Source organism: Nymphalis io, chromosome 10 (genome assembly GCF_905147045.1).
Source record: "Nymphalis io chromosome 10, ilAglIoxx1.1, whole genome shotgun sequence".
NCBI lineage: Eukaryota > Metazoa > Arthropoda > Insecta > Lepidoptera > Nymphalidae > Nymphalis > Nymphalis io.
The window spans coordinates 3,049,254-3,076,641 of NC_065897.1; the positions used below are offsets into that span (position 1 = coordinate 3,049,254).

At 35.2% G+C, this 27,388-nt stretch overlaps 3 protein-coding genes across 4 annotated transcripts; 2 read left to right on the forward strand and 1 right to left on the reverse strand.

Moving 5' to 3' along the window:
* Positions 1 to 82: 82 nt before the first annotated feature.
* LOC126771304 (serine/threonine-protein kinase grp) lies at positions 83 to 6,571 on the reverse strand. The gene is made up of 7 exons (XM_050491127.1): positions 6,446 to 6,571; positions 5,945 to 6,028; positions 3,425 to 3,808; positions 2,908 to 3,059; positions 1,913 to 2,152; positions 682 to 995; positions 83 to 585 (listed from the first exon to the last, which is right to left on the reverse strand). The coding sequence occupies exons 2-7, from the start codon at positions 6,013 to 6,015 to the stop codon at positions 334 to 336; spliced, it is 1,413 nt and encodes a 470-aa protein (XP_050347084.1). The 5' UTR covers positions 6,016 to 6,028; positions 6,446 to 6,571; the 3' UTR covers positions 83 to 333.
* Positions 6,572 to 6,965: 394 nt separating this feature from the next.
* On the forward strand, positions 6,966 to 10,857 carry LOC126771372 (myosin-2 essential light chain). Of its 2 annotated transcripts, XM_050491234.1 has the most exons (5): positions 6,966 to 7,200; positions 7,278 to 7,305; positions 7,692 to 7,873; positions 9,456 to 9,602; positions 9,860 to 10,857. In XM_050491234.1, the coding sequence occupies exons 1-5, from the start codon at positions 7,198 to 7,200 to the stop codon at positions 9,941 to 9,943; spliced, it is 444 nt and encodes a 147-aa protein (XP_050347191.1). In that variant the 5' UTR covers positions 6,966 to 7,197; the 3' UTR covers positions 9,944 to 10,857. The 2 variants fall into 2 exon arrangements, with proteins under 2 accessions (XP_050347191.1, XP_050347190.1); XM_050491233.1 differs by lacking the exons at positions 6,966 to 7,200; positions 7,278 to 7,305 and adding an exon at positions 7,381 to 7,624.
* A 4,031-nt stretch (positions 10,858 to 14,888) lies between these two features.
* Positions 14,889 to 27,193, forward strand: LOC126771253 (protein borderless). The gene is made up of 9 exons (XM_050491040.1): positions 14,889 to 15,198; positions 22,698 to 22,923; positions 22,996 to 23,277; positions 23,365 to 23,555; positions 23,634 to 23,852; positions 23,938 to 24,166; positions 25,029 to 25,235; positions 25,333 to 25,614; positions 25,859 to 27,193. The coding sequence occupies exons 1-9, from the start codon at positions 15,001 to 15,003 to the stop codon at positions 26,071 to 26,073; spliced, it is 2,049 nt and encodes a 682-aa protein (XP_050346997.1). The 5' UTR covers positions 14,889 to 15,000; the 3' UTR covers positions 26,074 to 27,193.
* The last annotated feature ends 195 nt before the right edge of the window (positions 27,194 to 27,388 follow it).

A 27,388-nucleotide genomic window follows, 5' to 3' on the forward strand; every position in this document is an offset into this window, starting at 1 on the left:
TTAATTAAGCTCGACATTACTTAAGTATTCCAATAATTGGAAGATGCATTATACTAAATTAAGGGAAAAAAGAAAAAATGTATTAAAATGATTTTATATTATAAAAAGTATACTAATTAACGTTTTTCTTTTACAACTATTTAGGAAATACAAATAACACCATATTATTCTCATGACACTTTCAGAGGTAATCATTTAAAGCTAATATTTAACAAACAATTTTCAAATCATTCCATATCACATTTAAAGGCGGAGGGACTTGATATTTTTTCTAGCTCGCTTATCGAACGGATCCACTCGGCGGAAACAAATAGGAAGAAATGCATTCAGCCGTCAAGAGTGGTCCATTGTTGTGTCCATAGGCTCCAGCGCAAACAAAGGCGCAGAAAGCACGTCGGCACGCGGGGGAGGCGGTGTAGACAGTGGCTGCAACGAGCGGCGAAGCTCCAAATAGCGGCGCTTGAATGCCAACCCGCATCCGCGAGACCGACGAAACTCCAACACCGAATGTGCTTCGCTATCCTCCTGGCACACACGCAAAGCCCACGCACGCATACGTACTTCGTCCCCGCAGTCAATAGCCAGCTGGAAACAAAGCAAGTGAAATGGATTTAGTGAGCGTTTCCTATTAACATAACTCACGAAGGAGTAACTCATAACTACTATACTGTGGCCACTCACGATGCGTGGATGTATACGGCGCCAAACGTAGCGCTTCTCGTCCAGAAGGTCGGTGAGCGCTTTCAGCGCCGCCGTGTCATCACAGCGCATCCAGACGCGCGTCATGCGCCGCACCAGTCGCTGCAGCAAGCCGGGCTGCGTGCCCTGCGTGCCGTCAGGCGGGGTGGACAGCAGCAAGTCGTCTGTGTGTGCGGGCTGCGAGTAGCTGAGCAGTTCGTCCATATCCGCTGCACTCAGCACAGGCGCGTCTTGGTCCCCCGCACCCGTCTCGGCAGCCATTAGAGGCTGCGAGCTCCATACTCGCTTGGTTCCTTCTGCATTCAATACATATTATTGATTTCGTACCACATTAAGATATTTATTAAGTAGTAATTATAAACAAATAAAATAAGAACAGAACTAGTTAAGCAAATGGGTGATTTATTTTCAATATCTAAATTCCACACACATTCAGTGTTGTACTTACCTTCGCCTATATATAAGCTATTCGAAATTATATATAATGTGTGATTTTAGACTACTGATAATAATGTTTAATACATTTAGTTACAAAAATGCAGTTTGGTGTGATTCAATTATGTTTGCAGGTGTGATAATCTGTGAAGAAACTTCAAATACCTATTCAGGAACAGCTGATAAATGTCTCACTGCTGGAAAAAGGCTTCCTTTCCTGTTAAGGAAAAGGTTTGGAGCTTATTGCACCACACTGCTAGGTTGTTGTAGTATGGTTTACACACTAAATGCGATAAGTTTCAGTTAAAAATAATGTATTTTTAAAATAAAATATATTTCCTAAGAATCCAAAGTATTTTATGATAAATTACAAATATGCATTATGTTTATTTCGTGAAGTACACACATTACACAGGAAAAATTTATTTTCTAAATATACATTTGACAATACAATAAAACTATTAAAAAAAGCAACAAAGTTTGTCGTTGAGAGGAATCATTTTCTTCAGTCGATATTTGCCTCGACGCAGTGCTTTGGTAATCTAGCTTTATGAGCTCACAGACACGTCATTGAGCTAAATCGCCAAAGAACCGAGACGGGCGTCTGAGCGAAAGTCGTCGCGCCGCACGCCCGTGTTGAGGCACGAGGCGTCTCTGAGACCCACTCCACTCAGAGTCACCTAGTACCTGACACGACCGCGCGGACAATCTTCTCTCTTCTGGTAAAAGTTCCTCCTGTCCGACGATCACGAGCGAATCGACTAGAAAGGTAACTTACCGCGGGGCTGCGCGAGGTCGATGTCACTCTGCGTGAGCCAGCGATGCTCGAGCAGCGCCTCGAGCGCAGGGCGCCGTGCGGCGTCGGGTCGCAGCGCGCGCCGCAGGAGCGCCAGAGCACCGGGTCTCAATTTACGCCAGACACCGCCGGGTACCGTCGTGTGTGCTCGCTCTGCCTCCACCCATGCATTCCACATCGCATAACGCGGATCCTCCAAACTAGCTCGCTCCCACGGCAACTCTGTAACAACACGGATGGGTTGAGATTATTTTGCTAATTGAGAAGAGCCGTATGCATCCTCTTCTTGAAAAAAAGCTCAAGGATCACCGACGGTCGGAGCGCGCGCAGGCGTCCGACATCTCGTAGCTGGTGGCGCGACTCGTAACTTCGGTACCATAACTTTAGGGCACGACGAAACTCCTACAGCTAGGATACCAAAGAGACGAGCCGCGCCGTCGGCAACGCGACGTGCGTGTTAGTGTTCTACCTGGACACATGCTGTGAAACAAACACTGAGAGACTGTGAACTACAGCTATAACTGAGTCAGCTTTCTTTTTCGAAACCAGTTTGAAATTGAATAATTAAAAAATTGCAAATATTTCACAGTCACAGAAAAACAATCACAAATAGCAGGCAATAAAAATACAACTATAATAAGGGCACTTAATTAGAACACAAGAAAGAAAGTAAAAATGATTGCTATCGAAAATCGAAAGTATTAATTCATTAGTCATGTGTAGGGCTACTAATCTTCCAATTGTGATCTGACACAGAAATATGCAGTTGAATGAAACTTTTTAAATTTTATTTTGTAAAAATGTTCCCAGCATGTAACTTCGAAGTTACATTTTGAGTTTATATATTATTAATAATATAGAAGTTCGTCTTTACCATTTTGAAAGTCAGAAGCCCTAGTCATGGAGGCATGCAAGAGATACAGCGGTACTGTACACGAGCACGTGCAACTGAAGTTTAGAGCACACGAAGCACTGACCACCGGCGAGCATGGCGAGCAGCACGAGCGCCGCGGCCCACAGGTCGGCGGGCGGCGCGCGGTAGGGTTGCTGCTCGGCGCGCAGCACCTCGGGTGCGGCGTACGGCACCGTGCCGCACACGCGCGCTAGCAGCCGCTCGCGAGACCCATGCCTGCCGAGATACTAACTTTTTTAATGAATATTATATAATGATGTAAATTGAATGTTAAAAACGAATCGAAAACGAAAGCTAGCAGGCTTGATAACATTTTCGTAACTTTTATTCTCTGAATCGAAGAAGACGGTCTAGCAAATGGACTACCTGATAGTAAGTGGTCACCATTTGCCCATAGACAAGTCCTGTAAAAAAAGTAAACCACTTCGTCCATGCGGCGCCGACCACGTGATAGATGATGATGTCCTGTTTGCCTGGAATTACTTTACGCATTTACCATTTAAGCCGGAATACAGGATAAAGTGTTTGGCAGTAGAATAACTGAAAATATTATCACATTTTACGACCATAACGTACCTCACCTGAAGAGAGTTGCCATTCCGAAATCGGATATTTTAAGATTGTCATCGTTATCGAGCAGGAGATTCTCAGGCTTAATATCGCGATGAGCGACTCCTCGCGAGTGCAGATAATGCAGGCCCGCGGCTAGCTGGCGCCAGTAACGACGCGCGTCTTGAGGCGGCATGCCGGCGTCGGGTTCGATGCGATCGAACAACTCGCCGCCCTGCGCGTACTCCAGGAACAAATAGTGCAACTGGTTATGGCGGCGCTCGCCCAGACAGCGCAACACGTGCGGGTGACGCAGCGCGCGGTGCAGCGCCGCCTCGCGCGTGCCTTCTTCCCCAGCGCGCACAGCCTTCAGTGCGACGCATGCGCCCGAACGCGAATGCACCAGCAGTCGAACCCTTTACGACAAATAAGCTTATCGAACACTATTTTCCTTATTGAAATATTTTTATCGTTGTTAGTCACACTAAGTTAACTATATTTCTTTAAATGAGGGCTACACTTGATGGAACAAAAAGAAAGATCTAACTAATCATTATCTAAAATTTAAACAAGATTACTTTGGTATTTTTTATGTATATTACATAAATGACAACTTGAAAATCTAAAGTAATTGCACGATAGTTCTTCAGCATTTTATTTAGTAATGTGTAAAATATTTAAGTTTTATTAATGAAAGTTGTTTAAATTAATATTAGGTATGAGTATTTTTAATTAGAACCTGTACTGAAGTAATTAAATGTTTTACTTTTATGACAGTGATACTCTTTATTGCCCAGACTAGTTGATGCAGCAGTAAATAAGATAATTTAAAGTAGTAATTTGCATTAAACGGTAATAATCTAGAAAAGCAATATTTTTAACTAATTTATAATGTTATTAAGTCAAGTGATTCGAATCTATCATCATCTATCTTATGGATATTAATAAGGTAAAAAAATTAAACAAAAACATTAGTCATAGTACCTCCAAAAATATTAGCATTAAAATATTTAAAAAAAACCATGTTTTTAAATTTAATTGTTCATTTAGTAGCATGCACTTTTTATCTACTCAAACCAAAGAAATATTTCTTTAAGTCTACATGTAGTCCGTGCAATAATAATAATAATAAAAACTAAAATTCGCGTAATGAAATTATATAAATATAAGATGTTCTATAAGAGACTTTGTCACGTCTTAAAGGTTTCATGTTATTATAATGCGCTATTATGCAAAGATATAAGCCGAAAATACAGAGATGTAGTAGAAAAACAAGGTGGCGGCGACGGCGGCGGCGGCGGCGACGGCACTGACCGCGCGGGGTGGATAAACTTTCAAGGATGCGCCGCGCTCGCCGCCGCTAATACAATCGCTTTTTTCATCCGAATTGCACTCTCAATCTAGTTCCGCCTTAGACCGGAGCAATCGACTGCCGCCGGCGACCACCTCAAGCTTTCAATACTGTTTGAACCCATTTATGCACATGCTGGGCTCAAATTCAACTTCATGTCTAATATGTGAATTACCACCAATATGTTTACTTTTTCATCCAAATCAGTAATCATATAAAATATTGTTATGTAATCACTAGCTTTACATTATCAAATTTATAAAAAGTCATCATACCTAATTCAGAATGGTAATGATCAGTGCATCCACAAGTAGTGTGATTAAATAATCTATTAATTTTTAAGGAAGTTTTAATTTAGAATTGAAAATTAAATTTAATTTTGGCAAAACAAACAACATTGCAAATATTTGAATGGTCATAATATTTGATATGCATATTTTTGATTATATTTAGAAGGATCTATTATGTCACAAATCTCTGATTATGTCACAAGATCTGTTTTTTCTTCTTTTTCTGTTGTCTTTCTTATATGTGCAACCCACTCGAGGTATATGTATTCTAATATCTACTACAATTTGAAGAAGTAATTTACCAATAGCAGAACTCAGTTATTATCCATATTAAGTGTTCTACAGCATAAGCAAATTTCATTTGAAAACCAAATGATTATAATTTAACATCATCATCCAAATTAATTTACTTTAAGCGTTAGTATTTTTTAACTTGACAATAAGTGTAATACTTTTATATTGAATAAAGGAATTTGATTTTCATTCTAAAAACAAATAATTTTTCAGATTTGGCATTTCACAAACAAATAATAAACTTATTTATAATGAAAATATGTATATCCCTAATTTATAATTAGTAATAAGCATAAGACATAGCACTACTTGCTTAATACTCAGAATATTTTTCAATCGAATTTAATTTTGAATTTAGGTAAATAAAAATTCAAAATAAACTCAGTAATAAATAAGTTTATTTTGTTCATATGATTTAAAACATACAAATCCATAGATTTATTATGGTTATTAAAACATAAGGTTTTTGTTCGAGTTTTCATTGTTTTATAAAGCTGCTTTGCTAATTGTTAGTTAACCGATTTTATTTTTTACTCCACACTAATGTTGGCCCTAAATCATAGATTGGTATATTGCATAAATCAAGAAATTAGGTGCTTAATAATAATGTAACTTACTCTCCATATGCACCCTCGCCGAGAACTTGCGCGACCAGCCAACCCTCAACGAATTCACCACCGGCAGCCATGGCTCCGCTGAGCCTGTAACATCACGCACTATCAGCACACGAGACATCCAACACGGCGGTGACGCACCAAAAGCCATTCGGCACGACCACGCTGCCCTTCGCCGATATCTATTCTATTTTGTCTAACTAGTGACGAAAATCGTAGCAAGTATGTAGAAATGATTAAGGTGTGATGTTCTCGTCGCATAATAATTAAATGTTGTAGATTGTAATCTTAATTAATCCCCAAAATTATTCTAAATGGCGGAAGGCACGTGGAGTTTAGCGAACAAAGCCTATGCCGAACACAGCCGTCGCCCCGTCGACTACCTCGCCCGATAACGGTAATCGCTTACACCGTAGAAAAATAAAAATATATATTTATTAAAGACAATGAAAACTACTTACTAAATTTCTCAAACAATTTGAAAAGATATATTAAGTAACTAACCTTTTCAACGACTTCTACACCATTTTGCCATTTTTCTTTTTCCTTCCCTCTACAATTCGTTCACCAATCGCCAACCAACCCGACCGCGCCATCGTTTCGTACGAGCTCAATCGGCTTTTTTTCGAATGAAAAGATCAATGGCTACTAACGTTCGGAAATTTCAAATATTTTTAACGTTGATAATAAAAATTATTTAGAAACATATTTTATTAAAGTTTCTTATTCGAAATACTGATTTAAATTAAACGTATACTATCAGTTTTATTACATGTATAATATACATTTTAAGCTATTAATTATAAATAAAAGATAAATTTATCTCAATGTAACAATAAATTACATAATTATATTATATTATTGATTTTAAGATTGAAATTATAAATTTATTAAACGGCAGCTACTCTTTAATTTTTTTGCAAATATTTTAATAATTTATGAGTGTACATACTAAATGTTGCTAACATTTGATAATTTCAAATAATTAACTTGTTTATGAAGTCAATAAATCTTTTGCCCATGTGAGAACTTTGAACCTTTAATAATATTGCAATATTTGCTAAAATTTTACGATTCATAAAAAAGATTATATTTCATCATAATAGCAACATGCATTAGAAATTTTTGAAGTTTTCAAACATAATACTTACGTCATTGCAATTTTATGTGTTTACGTATCTGTATGACAGTTGACCAAGGCGGAATTAAACCACTTTTACATATTAATTCAACTATAATACATTTTTTACCAAAAAATGGTAAAGTATAAAATCGATACATAATTATTTGTAAAAATAATAATTAAACTACTAATCTTTTTTTTATTTGCTTACAGGCTGGATATTCTGAAGATCAACTAGCAGGTGAGTCATGCAAACAATCCTAAGCTTTTGTATTCCAAATAGTACCATAACTTATATTTTATACATTTTAACGGTTAAGAAAAGCTTTATCTCCAAAAGAACAGCGACACAGTGTCGTATGACTCACGTCAATCAACGTTCTCACTAAAAGCGTCGGCTTTTGCAAGCGCCCTAGTTTCCTTATATGGTGTGTATTTTAAAACATTTCTGTTCGACCGAGGCTATTCGGTGCGTTTTACACAGTTTGCTTACTTACTCTCTCCGTGCAACATGTTCATGTACGAGCCTCCTACTAAGCTTAATCTTACTTCAGTGGAAGGTATGAAAAATATAATTTTATTGTAAAACTTAAATTTCTTAAATTTATAGATGTCGTTATATTTTAGAGTTTCAGGAGGCATTTCAACTGTTTGACTCCCGTGGGGATGGCAAAATCCATGTGGCTCAAATAGGAGATGCTCTTCGTGCCCTGGGGCAAAATCCGACTGAGTCTGATGTCAAGAAGTGCACACTGCATCTGAAGCCTGATGAGAGAATATCTTTTGAGGTCTTCTTGCCCATTTACCAAGTATGTAATTTTATTCAATTTATATTATATTCCCTTTTTGTTACATATTGCACTCAAATTTGGAAAATAATCATTATGATAATAAGAGATAAATGACATTGCGACTAATGGTAACTATGTACAATAAAATTTCATATATCTAAGGAAAACAGTTGATATTTGTTATTAAATTCATTGTTCAAATTGCTTGAAATGTTAATATTTTTTTATATTAATATTGTTATTGATATTTTAACATTGTCAAGTATTTTTTTAACAATAATATAGTTTCATATAAACTTGTAATACGATATCTTTAACCAGATGGTGTACATATTTTTAAAATTACTTAACATTTTGTAATCTACTTAATTATTGTTAATTAGTTTTTCAATTACTTAAATTTGTTCTAAATTATTGCTACGGTGCTAATGAATGAAACATTTTGGTCTTACCATTACAATTGATAATACAGGTTAATGTTAATGTTTTTTTGTTAATAGCATTATTAAAGCATTGAAACCTGTCAAATGCAAAACAATTTAATTATAAATTAATAACTAATCGTCCGGTTTTGTATGTATTCTTATCTTAAAAAGAACAATGTATGTTGGATATAATTTTCCATTCTTATAATTATCTGTTCTTAGTGAGCGTCTATGTTGGGGAAGGAGTAACTGTGAAGGAGTAACAAATTTCAAATCCATCGGGCAAAAAGTTTAGGAGATCTCATGAAGAGTGTTTATTTTGCTTATATATATCTATATATATATCTATATATATATATATATATAGATATATATATAGATATATATATCCTTTTGTAGATTAGTAAAACCTGTACACTGGTGGTAGGGCTTTGTGCAAGCTCGTCTGGGTAGGTACCACCCACTCATCAGATATTCTACCGCAAAACAGCAATACTTGATATTGTTGTGTTCCGGTTTGAAGGGTGAGTGAGCCAGTGTAATTACAGGCACAAGGGACATAAAATCTTAGTTCCCAAGGTTGGTGGCGCATTGGATATGTAAGCGATGGTTGACATTTCTTACAATGCCAATGTCTAAGAGCGTTGGTGACTACTTACCATCAGGTGGCCCATATGCTCGTCCGCCTTCCTTTTCTATAAAAAAAAAAAAAACCAAGATTTGTATAATTAAATCAATTTGTGACAGAAAACTCATAAATATACTACTTAATGGTAAATACTGACTGCTAATATATGTCAGTATATTAAAAACAGATAAGCGAAATATAAAAAAAAACTTGATAAGATATTTATGTGTGTAATGATACTGACTCACCCCATTCTAATTGGAAAACTCATACCAAAAAGGAAACCCTGCATGTGTCTATTTTCACCAAAATTCTGCCACATGTGTATTCCACCAACCCGCATTGGAGTAGCTCCAAACCTTCTCAAAAAAGGGAGAGGAGGCCTTAGCCCAGCAGTGGGACATTTACAGGCTGTTACTTGTGCCTGTAGTTACACTGACTCACTCGTCATTCATACTAGACATAACATTACTATGTATTGCCATTTGGAGGTAGAATATCTAAAAAAGTATTGAAAATAAAATTTAAAATAACATTTTTTTTGCAGGCTATTTCCAAGGCTAGGAGTGGTGACACTGCAAATGATTTTATTGAGGGTCTGCGCCATTTTGACAAGGATGGTAACGGTTTCATTTCATCTGCCGAGCTGCGCCACCTATTATCCACTCTTGGAGAGAAGTTGAGTGATGATGAGGTAAATATTTCATACATAATCATATAAGTGATAATTATTTACTTTAACTTTGCTAAATAAATATTGAATTAATATAGATTTTATCAATTAAAAAAATATATAATCACAAGAAAAGATTATTTATTGTAATTTTGCTTAATAGATATACATAGATTAAAAAAAAAAAATTTATTTGATGCTTATGAGTTATTGTATCTAAATTAATTGAATAATATATATATGATATAAACAATAGATTGAAATAATTGTCATTGTAGGTGGAGCAACTGCTGCAAGGACAAGAGGACTCCCAGGGGAACATCAACTATGAAAACTTTGTGCATCTTATAATGCAAGGTTGAGTGTTCTCACTTGGATTGAGCGTTATGTAATGTTTTGCACTTAGTCAGAAAAATTGTTAACAATCACGTATCACTGCTTTGCATTCCAAATTACTTAAATTTTGTTTTTGTGATATGATTTAATAATTATTCATACAATTTTTAATATACCCACCACATTCTTAAAATACTTTATAACTTTTTTTTTTAATTCTCTTGTTTCGTTATAGAATTCTGAGTTATATTTGTACTCAGGAACTTTCGGCTTTTTTTTTATAGAAAGGAAGGCTGACGAGCATATGGGCCACCTGATGGTAAGTGATCACCAAAGCCCATAGACATTGGCATTGTAAGAAATTTTAACCATCGCTTACATCACCAATGCTCCACCAACCTTGGAAACTAAGATGTTATGTCCCTTGTGCCTGTAATTACACTGGCTCACTCACCCTTTACACCGGAACACAACAGTACCAAGTACTGCTGTTATGCGGTAGAATATCTGATGAGTGGGTGGTACCTACCCAGACGAGCTTGCACAAAGCTCTACCACCAGTAAAATGACTCATCAGAAAGTTGGTTAAAAATTAATTAAGAAATTCCATATTCAAAGATATTGCCCAAAGGAAGTTTATATAAATGTGGTAATTATTAAAAGTTGTGTTTTTGTCTGATTGGTCGAACAATTTTAATTTTTGTTACCTCCCTCATCATGAAGTTGACTAAGTGCGAAAATATCTTTTGCTCTTGCATTTTACATATGATAAATAACAAATGTATTAGATATTATGATTATCTTCTGATTTCCTTGTTTTATATTTAAGTGCAAATTCCAAGATTTTAACATATTTTAAGAGATATATAGTAATTTAGTTATGTATGGTAATGTACAAAGACATGATTTAATATAACTGTAATAAAATAATCTTTGTAATGATATGTTTTTTATTTATTGTTTTTTAACGCGCAATCTTCAGTATTTTAAATAAATAATTTAACTAACTATAATTCTACAAAAACAAAATTTTGCAGACATTTAATGATAACACAGGTTTGCGATGAATAAGTTTTTTTATAATAATTGCAGTTCAACCGCATTGGTGTTAAGCTATATGTTGCAAATATTAACTTTACTGTATCACGTCACATTTTTTTGCACTTAAGTTGAACAATTATAGCTATTTTTGCTTGACCAATGAGACAGGATATAATTTTAAAAACCGCGCCAATATAGCTTATCCCTATGTTTCGTCTGTAACAAAGCCAGTACCACATGAACCCGAATTACCCATACCAGTACCTATTAACACTAAGAACTTTAAAATGCTCTTATTTACAAAATTCAGAACAAAGTGATCTTCCAAGTGGTGGTGAAATTTTTAACCCTACAAATGAGCCCCGCCCTTTAAACGAGAACTGAATGATTTAATACGAGACCTTGGGTTGTCAAAAGATGCTGCTGAACGTCTCGGACCTCGTCTAAAAGAAAACAATTTATTAGATGCTCAGACGACATTTACATCAATAGCTGTTGCTCATTTAGTGTCTTAAAGAAACTTACGAATACTTGAAAAGTGTTTTGGGAAAAATAAACCGAATACAAATTGATAATTTGCGGTGACTTGAAAATCATTTACATGCTTCTTGGGCAGCAGCAAGGTTATTTTTCCAAAATACAAAATTCCCTTGTTATATTTGTGAATGGGATAGCAGAGCAAGAAAATTACATTGAGAAAAATCGGACTGGCATATTAGAACAAAATTAGAAGTCGGAGTAAAAAATGTCATTATCTCGAATTTTATAGGCCCCGATAAAGTTCTGCTTCCACCACTTCATATTAAACTTGGTTTGATGAAACAATTTGTGAAAGCATTCCAACAACCACGAGATGGAAATATTTTTAAGTGTATTTGCTCTTGTTTTCCTAGTTTATCTGATGCTAAGATGAAAGAGGGAATACTTACGGGACCTGATATCAGGAAACTAGAATTTGAAAACTTCATGACAGTCTAGAAAATTTTTTTTGGAATGGTTTTAAGAACGAGCCGGTTGGCGTGGTTGGTAGAACACTTGCCTTTCACGCCGAAGGTTGTGGGTTCGATTCCCACTCAGGACAGACATTTGTGAGCATGAACATGTCTGTTTGTCCTGAGTCTGGGTGTAATTATCTATATAGGTATGTATTTACAAAAGAAAAGTAGTACATGTAGTATATCAGTTGTCTGGTTTCCATAGCACAAGCTTTGTACAAGCTTAATTTGGGATCAGATGGCCGTCTGTGAAAAATGTCCCAGGATATTATTATTATTATTATTATAATGTCATTTCCAAGTTTTTAATTAATATAAAAGATCCTGATTATAAAAATATTGTCCAGAATATGTTAAATGCCTTCAAAAACTTAGGCCGTAACATGAGTTTAAAAATTCATTTTTTGAAATCACACATTGATTGTTTCCCTAAAAATCTGGGCGACTACAGCGAGGAACACGGTGAGCGGTTCAACTCGTTCAATCAAGTTCAAATCGTTTCAATCAAGATGTTAAAGATATGGAAAGAAGGTATACAGGTCGTGCCGGCGAGTCCCACATACCCCCCCACCTCATGTGGGGGAAACACATAAATGTGTTTTTCCAGCGAATAAAAAAAAGGTATACAGGTCGTTGTGATGTTACTATGATGGCAGACTATTGTTGGATGTTGTATAGAGATAAAGCAAAATCTCAGAAAAGAAAATCAACAAAATATAGATTTAAAAAAAAAACAACGTTTTTATTGATTATTCTGTTTAAATGTACTATAGTTATTTAATTTAATAGCTATAGACATAATAAAACTTATTAAAAAATTGCATTTTAATGATTTTCATTCATTTTACCAAATGGTTGCTCCATACATTTTTAATCAAAAAATTACATCATCTGAGTCTTATAAATTTAACGTGGCATATATCATATGACTACTGTTTTATATTACTTTTAGAATATTTATAAGAAATAATAACAGTTTTTGAAAAAAACTTTTGGAAAAATTAATTTCGCAGACGTGTGTAATTTATATTATTTTATTTCCACCCATTTATTTGAAATGTCTTCCATCCTTACAAATATAATAGTAGTTATTTTATCTCCAGAGGCGATTGAAAGCAAAAGTATTTTTGAATAAAGTAAAAGATGTATATATTTTACGTAATATAATATTTAAAATATAATTAGATGATTTTATTTGCATAGAGTACTGATTATATGAAAATGGACTAAATTATTTATTTTTACCAATATAATTTCCCATTCGTAATTAAGGAATCAACATTTTCAGTATTTAGGGGGTCGTGAAATGCAATAGTTCAAATTCAGTTCAATGTAATCCAATTTTAATTTAAACGAAACGAGAAACATCTACACATATAATTAATCTGTAACTGATCGCTGTCTGTACATGGAAGATATATGAGGAAAACTATTACCGGGGCCTTTATCAACGCAATAGAACCCAAAACAATGATTGTTAGAATTTTTGTCTGTTTGTTTGTGCACGCTAATCTTCAAAAAGGCTTAACGGATTTGAGTGCGATTTTCACTATTGTATTGAGGCTAAATTCACTTAAAATGTAGTATTTGTTTTATTTCAATCGGTGCATTGCTATGGAGATAAAAATGCTAAGTATAAAATAATTGTTCAGTTGAATTGGCTGAAACTTTAGCTACCTATAGTTTAAAAAATATAATGATAGATTAAGTATAAAGATAATAATAGTCTGTTAAATGATAATGATTGAAAGAATCAAAATAAAGTTAAAAAATGAAAAGTTTCAGAGATTTAGATATTTCTAATGTAAGTTGAGCTCAGATCTATATGATCAATCATATTAGACAGGGTTCAGGTTAAGCTTGACATCGTCGTTTAAAGGTGCCCGCGTGTAGATATATGTCTATCTGTTAAGGTTGACTTAATATGACCTTTTGTATCGTAATCGAACTTGTACTATAATATTGGATTATTTGCAGTCATTTTTATAAACATGTCATTAATTCTTATGAAAGATATCGAGATAAAACCATAGACATTTTTGTACTTTTTTATAGTTTGACATTATTTTGACAAGTAGTTAAGTAAGTTACTTGAAAATACTCATACATAAATAAGTTTATAGGTTAGGTAGGTATTTCGTTTCGTTGCCGCATATATTTTTTTTCATGGTTTTGTTATATTTATACGTAGTTGGTTAGTTTCACAAGTGAAGTAAAGCCTTACAGTAACAGCCTGTTAATGTCCCACTGCTGGGCTAAGGCCTCCTCTCCCTTTTTGAGGAGAAGGTTTAGAGCTTATTCCACCACGCTGCTCAATGCGGGTTGGTAGAATACATATGTGACATAATTTCAATGAAATGAGACACATGCAGGTTTCCTCACGATGTTTTCCTTCACCGTCAGGCACGAGATGAATTATAATCACAAATTAACACATGAAAATTCAGCGGTGCTTGCCCTGGTTTGAACCCAATATCATCGGTTAAGATTCACGCGTTCTAGTCACTAGGCCATCTCGGCCTATCATCAATTCCCTATTATCTGGGCAAAAATGAACCAGTTAGTCGGTTAGATGATAATAAGTACTTATTAAAAAATACGTTTTAGTTTTAAAAGGACACAATACCCTGTGTAGATATCGTTTGCAGTCACAATAAATAAAGCACAGGGAAAGACTTTCAAGTATGTCGGAATAGATATAAGGGAAATGTTTTTCATGGCTAATTTTATGTTGCCTATAATAAATACTAATGTCAAACGAAAATAAAACTAAAAAACTCGGCACAGTTAGTTAGAAAAATAATTAAAAAGAGAAGTTGGTTGCTGGATTTGAAGGCGGACGTCTATGGTCTCCCTGCCGGTAGCGCATCGCTTTGTTCACGCGACAGCCACAGAGGTGCGGAAAACTCATTAGATTACTCGAGCAGTAATCTGCTGAGGTTAAGTCTAATAGGCCGCTCCTAGCTTCGGTCAATTGGGCGCGCGCGACGCTCCCGTTCAGTCGTAAACGTATTGTCCTGCGCGAAGTTCTATACAGTGCAGCGAGCATGGGTGAGCTCTGGCTACGAGCGTGGACTTTGCGGTTCGTAGCGCTGACGACGCTGCTGCATTTTGTGTACGGCTCGCTGCTACCGCTCGAGACGGAGCGCCTACGCGCGAGTGTGGGTGGTTATGCTGTGATGAATTGTCATCTCGATTTTCCATTCGGCAACGAAATACCATATCATCTACAATGGGATAAAGATGTAAGTGGCAAGAGTTATGTGTCATAATATGCTATATCTCAAAAATGGTTAATATTTTTTACATTGCCAATGTCTATGGGCAGTGGTGACCATTTACCATCAGGTTGCCCGACCTATAACATAAAAAAAGTGGCAAGAGCTATCTGTCTAATATGAATGCGCCATAGCAATCGGGTTCGTAGTTTTTGCTTAGATTTGATAATTCTCTTTAGTATGATTTATTTAAAAATATACAAAATGTTTTACTTTACTTTTTCATTTACTTTGTGGTAGTACCTTCATTTTATTGCACGCCAAGCACCATTATCCCTAGTTCTTTTTGAATACGTTTCTTAATGACTAAACTACCGTTCCTGATTAAGAAGTTAAAATTAAAAACGTGTGAAATGATTAGTTCATTAATTTAATTTGATGGACTTTAATAAATGGAGCTACTCTTGCCTGAAAATACTTCGTACAACGATTTTTTTACTCTGTAAACATATAAACGTACTATGTACAACATACGTATAAACAAATAGTACTTTATTCATTTTAATGTTGCATATTTTTATGAAATTCAATGTAACTGTCAACGTAATTGTTAAGAAAATCTTCGGTGCGAACGCATCTTTTTATAGGTTTTTATTTAACTTCAACTATTTGTTTGTCAAATCGGGCACCTGAATTTTAAATTAGGATAGAGCTGAACGTTTGCGAATGGGTACTTTTGATGTTGATAACTATTTATTTGATATAGATTCTAAGTATGGTGGTTTCCAAATGATCGCCATTCATTTTTTTTTTTTTATATTTGTTCTTTTTTTAAACGTTTTATGTACTAATATGTACTCTAATTCTCCTCGTGCGAAGCGGGGACGGGTATATTATTATTATTATTTACTTCAAATGTTAGAGCTCAAATTTTGTCATCATGAAATATGCTTTTTAATTTAAATACATAACGTATGATTAGTTAATAACGTAATAGGATACCTTATGTCGACCATTTAAGTTATTATGTCTTGTAAAGATAATACCAAATATTTTCTATTTTAAGACTTAAAGTCGGAAGCGACTTAAGTGGTGATGCATCTTGTGTAATCATGAGTAAATATGACCATTTTTATTATCGCTATGAAACTAATGATCATGTTGTACGCAGGTGTCACACATTAGATACCCTTAGATCATCGTTCGTAGTAGGTAATACAAGCCAGCAGATTATCCTGTGATTAGCAGCTCGAGTGACACGTCCGATATAAATCTGGACACGGCTAGATTAGATGCTTCTCGTAAAAAATATGCAGTTTTAAAAAATATATATTTATATTACGAATAAATAAAACCATAAATGTATAACTTTTACATAGATTTATTTAAGTATTCTCTTACCTCGCTCTTTTTCATTATATATCGAATTTGTTTTTTAAATTTAGAATATTTAATAATAATTTTATTTAACATGTTAACGTACGAAACATTTTATAAATTGTGCATTTATAATTTATGGCTCAGGTTATGGCCATAGAACTATCCGCACATTCGTAATAGTGTCGGTATGTAGCGCAGGCCGCATCAGACAATCGTTATTGTTATTCACTAGTCATAATGGAGCAGCATAAATAGACGAAGGTCTCTATCTTCGCGACCGCAATGTGGTTATTATTGCAGGTCTCATCTTTCGATAGAATTTTGAAATAATTATAAGGAATAGTATATTATATGAATGACAAATGTTGTCAATTTGTTCTTTTTTGAACAACAATGAATATATGCTTAAACTAAAAAAAATATAAATATTTTTAATAATTAGCGTTGGTGGCTTATAACGCTGTAATGTAATTTATTGCTATGTTCACAACGCCCAGTCAATTACTTTTTAATCGTATTACAATAGATGCCGTGCCTTGCTTTGGGTGACATTTACAGGTGAATTTTATTGTTTATTATTGAGAAGGACGTAGAATTATCATAAATAAATATCTAACACATTTAGAATATACAAAAACCAATGTAGCCTCCGCATATTACTAAAACACAAATAGAAGCAGACGTAGACTGTAATTATAACTACGCAATTAAGCAACCAAGAATGTATACCGTAATGTCTAAACAGAAAAATATATAAAGTAACATTACATTAGAAAAAAAAACATTCTGTCAATGGATTTTGTAGTAACATAAAAATTCTACAATAACTTCTTATTTTCTGTTATTCTTCGAAATACATGTGATCATCGTGGAAATAGTATAGAAATAATAAAAACATCATAATCGATTTACAATTGGCATTATCGTGTAACATTAACATATACATATAGGCGAATTGAGTAAAACAGTTCTATTCTGTTATAACTCACTTCGTATCTTGATACGCAATTTTGATGCGAATATCCTTTGAATGTTATAATTATTAAAGTCAATTTCGCATATCACTAACATTTCACGATCGTGTTTTGCGGTGTTTCGAATTTACCTTTGATAGGTGCTCGCAGACAGACCGAATTGTTCACTGGGTGGTGGTAGGGATTTGTGCAAGCCTATGTAGGCAGGTACCATCCACCCATCACATATTCTATCGCCAAACATTACTTAGTTTTGTTCCAGTTTGAAGGGTGATTGAGCCAGCGTAATTCCTGTAATTATATATTATGTTTTTATATGAATTTCTTTGAATATTTAAATGAATTTCTTTGAATGAAATCAAAAAGAAGAGTTTCAATTAGGAGAAAAATTCAATTAGGCAAAAAATATAAATCTAAGTAGTTTTTATTATAATAAACTACGAACATCATTGTGTTTTTCAAATACCACTAAATAATATTTAAATCAAGGTTTTAGAATACATAAATATATATAAGAGTATGTAACACTTTGTAAATCTTTACAGTCGGGCGAAAGCTTTCCCTCCAATTGGTAACGAACCGAACGAAGATTGAGTTCTTTATATTTTATATAAATATATATATAAAAAGTCCTTGCAAATGAATGGTCAAGAGCGTGCTGCGTGACCACACCCGGTTCCGCTTGCTATTGTCATGTAATACCCATGTTAGTAGGTACATACTGCACGAGATAAAGTATCGGGCGATTTTATAATTTTAAGATTTTAATTAACCTAATAAAATTACTTACGTAATTATCCCACCTGTTAATATAAAAAAGTATATACAAGTACTTACATTACTTATATGTACTTAATTTTAATTCAGTTAAATATGCTGTTAGCATTTGAAATACCATTTCGTTGAATAGTTATAATTTGTATATTTAGTTTTTAAAAATTGGATCTGTGATACATAGAACAGAAAAAAGGTTAACTATATTATTAGTAATTATCGTCACTATATGACTTTCGTCTTTAACAATTCACTAGTTAAGTGTTAATTATGACAGTTATTCGGCATAGTCCCTACTCACACGTAGCATTGTGGCGTTCTGTCTAATCTAATCAAATATTACAAAGCCGAAACCATAAATAATTTACTACTTTTTAATCCAAATTTGTTGGAATGACAATTTCTAGTACAGTTATCAAAACGCATAAAAAAACTTTATTAATTGCGATATTTTTTCCTTGTAATTAATTACTGAGACATGTTGCGCATTGTTTCCGTAGTCTTGTTGAAATTATTAGGTTAGAATCTAAAAAATATCTAAAACCAGAAATCTCTATAAAAATATGTCAGAGACGTAAGAAGTTGTCTTGTTATTGTCGCGTATACAATATAAATTAGTATCTAGGCTATGTTTCGTACAATTTGTATGATTTCCTAACATTAAAAGTGATTTGACATGAACTGACCCAAATTATCATAAGTGTAAAAACATGTTTAAAAGAACACGCGTGTAGGAGTTGATTGTTGATCGCCTAGCCTTAGGAGATGCCGCCTGCATGCGACGCTCATCGCTTCGCATTAGGTGATTACGTAGTTCACGGCTCCCAGGCGACTAGCGCGGGCGGTGCGCGCGGTGCGGGCCGCACGGGCGGCGCGGGCGGTTGTCGGCGGAGAGGTGCGGGCGGGCGCAATTATCTACTTGAGCGCTGCTGACCACAGGTCGAGCTGCTGAGATAGGTACTCGATGAGACCCTCGTCAATCGTCTCTTGCGCAGTTATGCGCCCCACATGACTGCCTCCATTATTTCTGACTTCATTAGCAAGTCTTCTACGTGTTGAGAATGTCGCCAGCGTTATATTGAAATTTCCTTTCGTTGTGGATTTCATCTTCGCTTCTGTTAATTGTAAACTTTACTGGGCATAATGCGTAATGAAGTTACATTATTCACGCTCAATCCGTTTGTATATAATTTGAGTTTAAGGTGAAGATTAGTGTCTTGTTAGGCGAGCGAATGCGCTTGTGGCAGCGGGAAGTGACAGGAAACGAAGTAATTTAAATGACCTACTACTAGGTATAAAGTGAGCAAAGCGACGCTTACCAAATTACATCTTATTAAATAAGCATAAAAATTCCCAGCTGTCCAAGCCAAAACCTCACCTACTTAATAGAGTACCACTTTTACATTGAGTAAATTTTTAATTTTGAATAAGTGCAATAGAGCTTATTCAATTAGTTATTCTTAGAGACGAATTTCTAACTCTTAAAACACTACGCTTGGATTCGCGTGGCGTGCCTTCAGCGCCAGCAACGTTTAGGCGTAGTTTTGTATAAAGATGGTAAACATAGTTATCGATGGATCGATGGATTCAAATACGCAAATTTTTAATCAAAGATTTATTACTAATTATCAACAGTCTTTTTATTCTTCAATCTCATTACTTAATACTCTGGAGATTCGTTCGCTCGTTTTTTTCGTAAATATTTATTTATTTATTAACGATCTCCAACAAAGGATACACACTTACGAGTACATTAATTACATCGTGGAATAATGTCTTACAATACGTGTGCTCCTTCAATTAAAGGCTACCACAAGTGACACAGAAATGTTATATAGTGGTACTCAATAAATAAAAACAGGAAGTACAAGAAAGTTAACAATGATTAAATGAAGACTATGCTGTGCAAATAAGAGTTGAGTTCATATTACAAAACAAAATATAAAATGTATTTAAATAGTAATCAAAAATAAAAATTAAAATAACGAAAATAATAATAAAAAAACATTAAATAGAACTATGTATTGAGAAACAATTTTTTGAGATATTTTTTAAACTTGGATAATTCTGAGGTACATTTATATAAGACAGTGTACTGCAGATCCTTGACAAAGCAGCATAGCAAGTCCAAGATTTGAATTGGATGTAGAAATATAAAAGTGGTTGAAAACGTTTCTACGAGGTAAGCGAGAAGGTACATTAAGATTAATTTGTTGAAGCAAGTCGCTACAATCAAATGTTCCATTCATTATTTTATACAACATAAGCATGTCAGTTATTTTCCACTGGAGCTTAGGGAGATCATCTTATAGTGCTGAAGCCTATGAAAAATTCCAATTATTTGATTCTTTTTGAAACATATTCGAGATTTGCACATCATATCGTAGTTTGGAGTGTAGTATAATTCAAAGATCACGTATGTTTTTAAATTGTTCAATCTGGATAGAATCTATGAAATATTTTTGGCTTGAGTGTTTTATTTCGAGTAAATTGGATGTAGTGACACTTTTTGATATTGAGTTTAATTTTTACATATAATACATATTAGGTAGATAAAACGGTATTGCGCTTGATTACAATAATAACAAGTACAACTTGGTAGGTAGGTAGGCACCACCCACTCATAAGATATCCTGCCGCTAAACAGCAATACTTAGTGTTGTTGTGTTTCGGTTTAAAGGGTGAGTAAGCCAGTGTAACTATAGATACCAGAGACAAGATGTTAATCTTAGTTCCCAAGGTCAGTGGCGCAGTGGCGATGTAGGGAATGGTTAATATTTATTTCATCGCAAATGGGCGGTGATGAAAACTCAACATCAGGTTACTCATTTGCCCCTTCTGTTTACTAAATTCAGGTATATATACAGCAGGTATATTTTGTGTATAATCAAAATCAGGTATACCTGCTGAATATGCTTTTGTAAGCATCTGTACAAAACCCACCGAACGAGAATTGAAACTCTCATGTTGAATACCATATTATTAATTAAAATGTCGTTATTCATGAATACTACACATGATATAATGCGCACCGGTTTTATTTATATACTACAGTGCCCGCGGTTTCACCTGAGTATAACTTAAAAAAATCTCTAAGAGCAGACTTATAATATTTCAGTATATACAACATTTTTATTTAGATACAGTAGTAGATAAATAGGGAAATATATAATTAGAATCATACACATGAGAAAAACATCATTCCCTTATATCTATTATGACACACTTGAATGTCTTTCCCTGTGCTCGACTTATTTTGATTGCAAACGATACTTTCACAGGAAATTGAGTGTTTTTAAAACTAAAACGTAACAAATAATAAGTAATTATTATCAGCTAACCGACTAACTGGTTCATTTTTCGCCCGGAGAATCGGAATTGCGATTCAAAGGGGGAATGCACGTGGTCACGACTTGTACTATTTTTAACAATTTTTAATTTTTATTTGTATATATGTTTAAGGCTTTACTTCAACATGACAATACCATGAAAAAATATATATGCGGCAACGAAACGAAACAGGTAGATACCTAACCTATAAACCTTAACTTGCAAACTTATTTGCAAACCGAAAATAAATACGTATGTATGAGTATTTTCAAACAACTTACTCAATACCCCGTTTTAATAATAAGTTAAAACTATAAAAAGTACTAAAAACTGTCTATGGTCTTATCTCGAGATCTTTCATAAGAATTAATATTTTATAAAAAGAGTTTGCAAGTAATCCATTAATTTAGAACAAATTTGATTACCATACAAAAAGTTTCAACCTTAAAAGATAGCCATATCTTTTATATACGCATGGGCGAGTTAACCGACATATACCAGCATAAGCGTGACCCTATTTAATATGATTGATCATATAGATCTATAGAGTTCAACTTACATTGGAAGAACAGTCATTTTATAGCAATGGTATCGAATAAATGTTCGACGTGATTCTTTAAATCAACATAACTTTATTATTTATAAACCGATTGAAATGAAACCAACTCTAAATTTTAAGCGAAGTTAGCCACAATACATTAGTGAAAACCGCACCCAAATCCGTTAAGACGTTTCTAAGATTAACGTGCACAAACGCAGAAACAAACAGATAAACAGACAAAAATTCTAACAATCATTGTTTTAAGATTTATTGCGTTGATAAGGGCCCCCGGTAATAGTTTTATACAGGATAAATAAAGCTTGTTATGAGGACAAATAAAGCTTGTAAAATATGAGCTTTAAATTTCAAATGAAATAACGTAATCAATTTTGTTGTTAAATTTATTTTGTTGTATTTATAGGTAAAAAATTATTATCAGGACACGTTATACTGTCAGTTTAAATACATATTGAACCAATGGCGATTCTCTGTCTAATACTGATACCTGAACAAATATTTGCCCTTAGGGCGAAACTATCTTCTCTTGGTACAGCGGCGAAGGAGAGCCGCAAGTGGCAGACCGGTGGGGAGGACGAGTGCGGCGCGTGGGCGGGCACGGGCTCGGCGGTGGCTCCGTCAACGTGAGCGCGGTGCGCGAGACCGACGCCGGCCTTTACCATTGCCGCGTCACCTTCCCTAATCGCACTCCACCCGCGCGCAACAATGGGACGTTCTATTACTTAGATGTCGACGGTATGCGATTTTTAATGCCCACATCTTTACGAACTATACACAGTTTAAAAAATAAATATCATTTTTTTACAGGTGGTAATTTAATCGTTACACCGCCAATGAATGTAACGGTTCTCGAAGGAAAGCGTGCTGAGCTTGAATGCCTTCCCAAGAGTCCTGAATGGGTTGTGCAGTGGTATCGTGAGGGAATGCCTATTGAGGCTTTGCCAGAGCTGGCGTTGCGTTCGGAGTTAGCGATTAATGGCAGCTTAATTTTGCGGCATACGATCAGCACCGACCTGGGCGAGTACGAATGTCGTATCAGTGCGCCTGATGGTCAAATGCAGAGTGCTAGTGGATTTTTGGACGTTCAGTGTTAGTTGGTTTATTCAATTGTCTCTAATAAGTACAAATTTGTTTCAATATGTACGTATCATATTCATTCAATAATATTGTTTACAGATAAAGCAAAAATTGTTTACTCACCAAAGGAAAGGTTTCTACCATATGGAAAATCAGCTAGTCTTGACTGCCACTTCAGCGCTAATCCCCCTTTGACGAATCTGCGCTGGGAAAAGGATGGATTTTTATTTGACCCTTACAATGTACTCGACGTTTTTTATAGCAGAAATGGAAGTCTTCTTTTTAATCGCGTGAGTTATATAGATGCATTATTAACTACAAGTATCAAGATTAATTGTTTTTAAAATATAGTGTTTTTCGTCGCACAGGTTGACGAATCTCACGAAGGGCTATATTCGTGTACGCCGTACAACTCATTGGGTTCCGAGGGTTCGTCGGCTGGCGTTCGTGTGCGCGTGCAACGGCCTCCGGCTCTAGCAGCGCGTCCGCAGCCCTTGTATCTCGTAAGACTCGGTGCTACGGTGAATCTGCCTTGCACTGTAGCTACAGAGCCTTATTATGCATTGCCATCCATCCGTTGGGCAAAGGTCTCGATCGTTAAGATATTTTATTGTTGTTAAACGAATAGTTTTGAGCAAAGTTATTATCACGTTTTTATTTATAATATTTCAGAAAGATGGCAGTGAACTACCTGAAGGACGATACTCATTAATGGAAGGAAATCTTACTATTAATGACGTGCAAGAAGAGGATCGTGGTGTGTACATATGTACGGTGAGCAATGAGGCGGACGAGCTCACCGTGGAGACTGAGCTGCTCATTGAGAACGTGCCGCCTCGCGCTCCTTACAATCTCACCGCTCGGGCTTCCTTTGAATCTATTCATCTCTCTTGGGTGCCTGGTTTGTATTACCTTCTGTGTTTTTTTGCAGATGATGTCAATCATCCGATTTATTTATCGCATTTCTGTCTTGGAACATTATATAAAATTAAAATAATTTACAGTAAAATAATTCTTAATATGAAATAAATAAAATTTTAGTCAAATTAACATCCTAATAATTGTATAGGTGGAGCTACAAGGTGGAGCCTGCATCTCTATCCATGTTATTTGTTCCTAACAATTTATATACCTGTGTGTATGGGTACCTTCATGTAAAATTTCATTACCCTTGCTAAAGTGGTTTAGTCATGATGATGTAACAAACGGGCAGTAAATTTAATATAAAATTTCAATTTATTTTATTCAAGTAGGCTCTTATAGTTACAATTATTTTAAAGGCGATAATAATAATTGGCCCAATTATTCTCACAGATTGCCTTTCGAATTTAAAAAGTGACGATTTCAATTAATTGTATTTGGCAAATAAAAAAAAATATTTGTCTTTGCAATAGAAGAGAAGACAAAAAATGTTTTTTTCTATACCAATCGGTACGCGGATTGGCAAATGGGCCGCTCAAGGTAAGTGGTCACCGTCCATAGACATTGAAGCCGTAAGAAATGTTAACCATTCCTTACTAACCAATGAGCCAACCAGTTACCAGCCTTGGTAACTAAGTTCCTCGTACCTGTACTCTCACTCAATTTCAAAAACACACCACGATACTATTTGCGTAATTGTCTTATCGTGTTATATTTTTATATTTGGGGCTTCTTTACTGTCTCAGTTTTTTTGTGACAGTTATCTTCCTCGAAGTGTATAATTAATCTAATTCGTTATTTATTTAAGAAATTTAATTTGCAAAGTCATTTATTATACGCAGGTCACAACGGTGTCGATGTGGAGTATAATGTATGGTACCGCGAGCGTTCAGAAAGCGAGTGGCGAACTATGAAGATCCTGTCCCGCGGCGTCACCGACGCTACGCTGGTGGGGCTGCGATCCGCAACCGATTACGAGCTCCGTGTTCTGTCACAGGACTATATCGGCGACGGGCTTTTTAGCAAGCCGATTTTCGTACGAACGCTAGGTAAAATGAATGGCGTATATTTAGCTAGCCGCTTTAATAGGCGAGTTTCATAATCGTGAAATCATAATTAAAAATGATACATTATCTCTTCATATAGATCCAGAACTACGGGAGGATGAAAGTGAAACCATGTTTGCCGTGGCGGTGACAGAAAGCGCGACGAGTACGGGCGTATTTATTGGAACCAGTGGGGCAGTGGCTGGCGAAGGAGGTCCGGGTGAGCTGGCCGTAAATGTACGTCTCATCGAGGAAGGTGTCCTCGTGCGTTGGAGTCGTGAGCCTAGTGAAAGCGCGCGTTGTACGCTGCGCTGGTACGATGCTGGCGAACCCGTGCATCGTCTCCTCGCCACTGTTAGCACGCTACAGGATTATGTTCTCGGTCAGTTATCTGAATATTTGTAGATATTTGTTCTTTTCTTATCGTAACCACGCACCCATTAATTAATAAATTTACGTTTAAGCAGTCATACTATAATAATAGATAACTAGGGTGATAACATCCATAAGGCTGACTGCTTTTGTGACACTTGTATATTCATTCTGTTTTTTTTTTTAAATATAATGATAGAACCGCTAGTGTCCATTTCAAATAACCGCTTAAATTATTTTATAATCGTTTACAGTAAGCGAAGTGGAGGAAGGTGCCAGCTACTGGGCTCGCGTGCAATGCGCGAATGCGCAGGGCGGTGCTGCCCTGCACGTGCCGGAGTACGCCCGGCTGCGTGGCGTAGCGGTAGGGTCGGCGGCAGCGGCGCTGCTGTTAGCTGCGCTTGCCGCCGCGCTGTGCCTGGCGCGCCGCCGTCTGCGTCCTCACTCACTCGACAAGCGGACGCGCTGACAGTAGCTGCCGGATACTAGTTCGAAAGTTGACTTTTCAGTGTTAGCTTAAGTATGTAATATAATTCTAAGGCGTTTTTTCTATTAGATCTTATTAAACGAAACAAAATAGACTATGACGTACCTTAGTATATATATTTTTTAATTTTAATGATTTATTTACAATTTTTTTTTTGTATTGTTTACATTTTAAATTAGAAACAAAAACATTGTGTATTTCTTTAGGATAATCAGGTCACCGAAATGAAGCAAGTTCTAGATTATACTGCTTAGTGCGCTAATGTAGTATGTGTATGTATGTATCCCTATTTGAGTAAAAAAGAATATAACTAACTGCTTCAACGTTAAAGAAGCTTGCTCGCTATTTTTCTCAGGTGCTGCTTATCCAAAAGCAAGCTTACCATGTATCTGAAATTACCGCAGAAATTACATGTTCATTGTTAGTAAAGTTGGTGCCGATATCAGTAATGTTATCAGTTCGTGCAGCATTACTTCAGGTTTTCCAGTTTGAAACATAAGCCGTCGACTTAGATGAAAAAATGCTTCTGTACTTAAATCGCTGCTTACTTCGAAATTATACATGAGTGTAATAATACAATTCAATTTTCTTTACCTACTTGAAACTCGTGCAGGGATTGATACGGCTGGTACATGTACCAGGCTCACATAGCCTTATTGTGCTAAAGCTTAAGTACTCACTTATCGTCCAGACGATTGTCGTACAGAAGCAAGAAGCTACTGAGGATCAATAGTCCTTTTTTCAGGATCTTACAAATTCTTTAAATAATTTTACAAAAGTCTATTATACCAAGAATGCTTGGGCCGTATCTGCAGTCAACCAGCTTGATAAATATATTTATTCTTTAAAACTTAATTTATATTATTAAGTTATCATATCTATAGCTTAACATGAGCCATGTTAAGCTATAGCAATAATATTATATATTTTGCGGTCCCAATTGTTTTGCTATATAAATAAGTAGATTGGTACTCACTCCCCTATCTACTAATAATAAAATAAAAACATTCTAATTATATTCGATATTATTAATAATTGTCATTTGTGAATATAATTTATACTTAGGTAGATTATATAAATGAAAATAACAGTGTTTCAAATAAATAAAATCTTTAAATAATGTGTGTTATTAAAAAATAAACTTTCTTAAGTAAATACTGTATAATTTATTAACTTGTCATTACGCTAGTACGTAATATATAACAGTTTATATAATTAAAAAATTTGGTTCCGGAACTGTATATTGAGTTTCATTTGTTTTTACTTTGCTATTAGATAAAATGATCAATGCGACTCG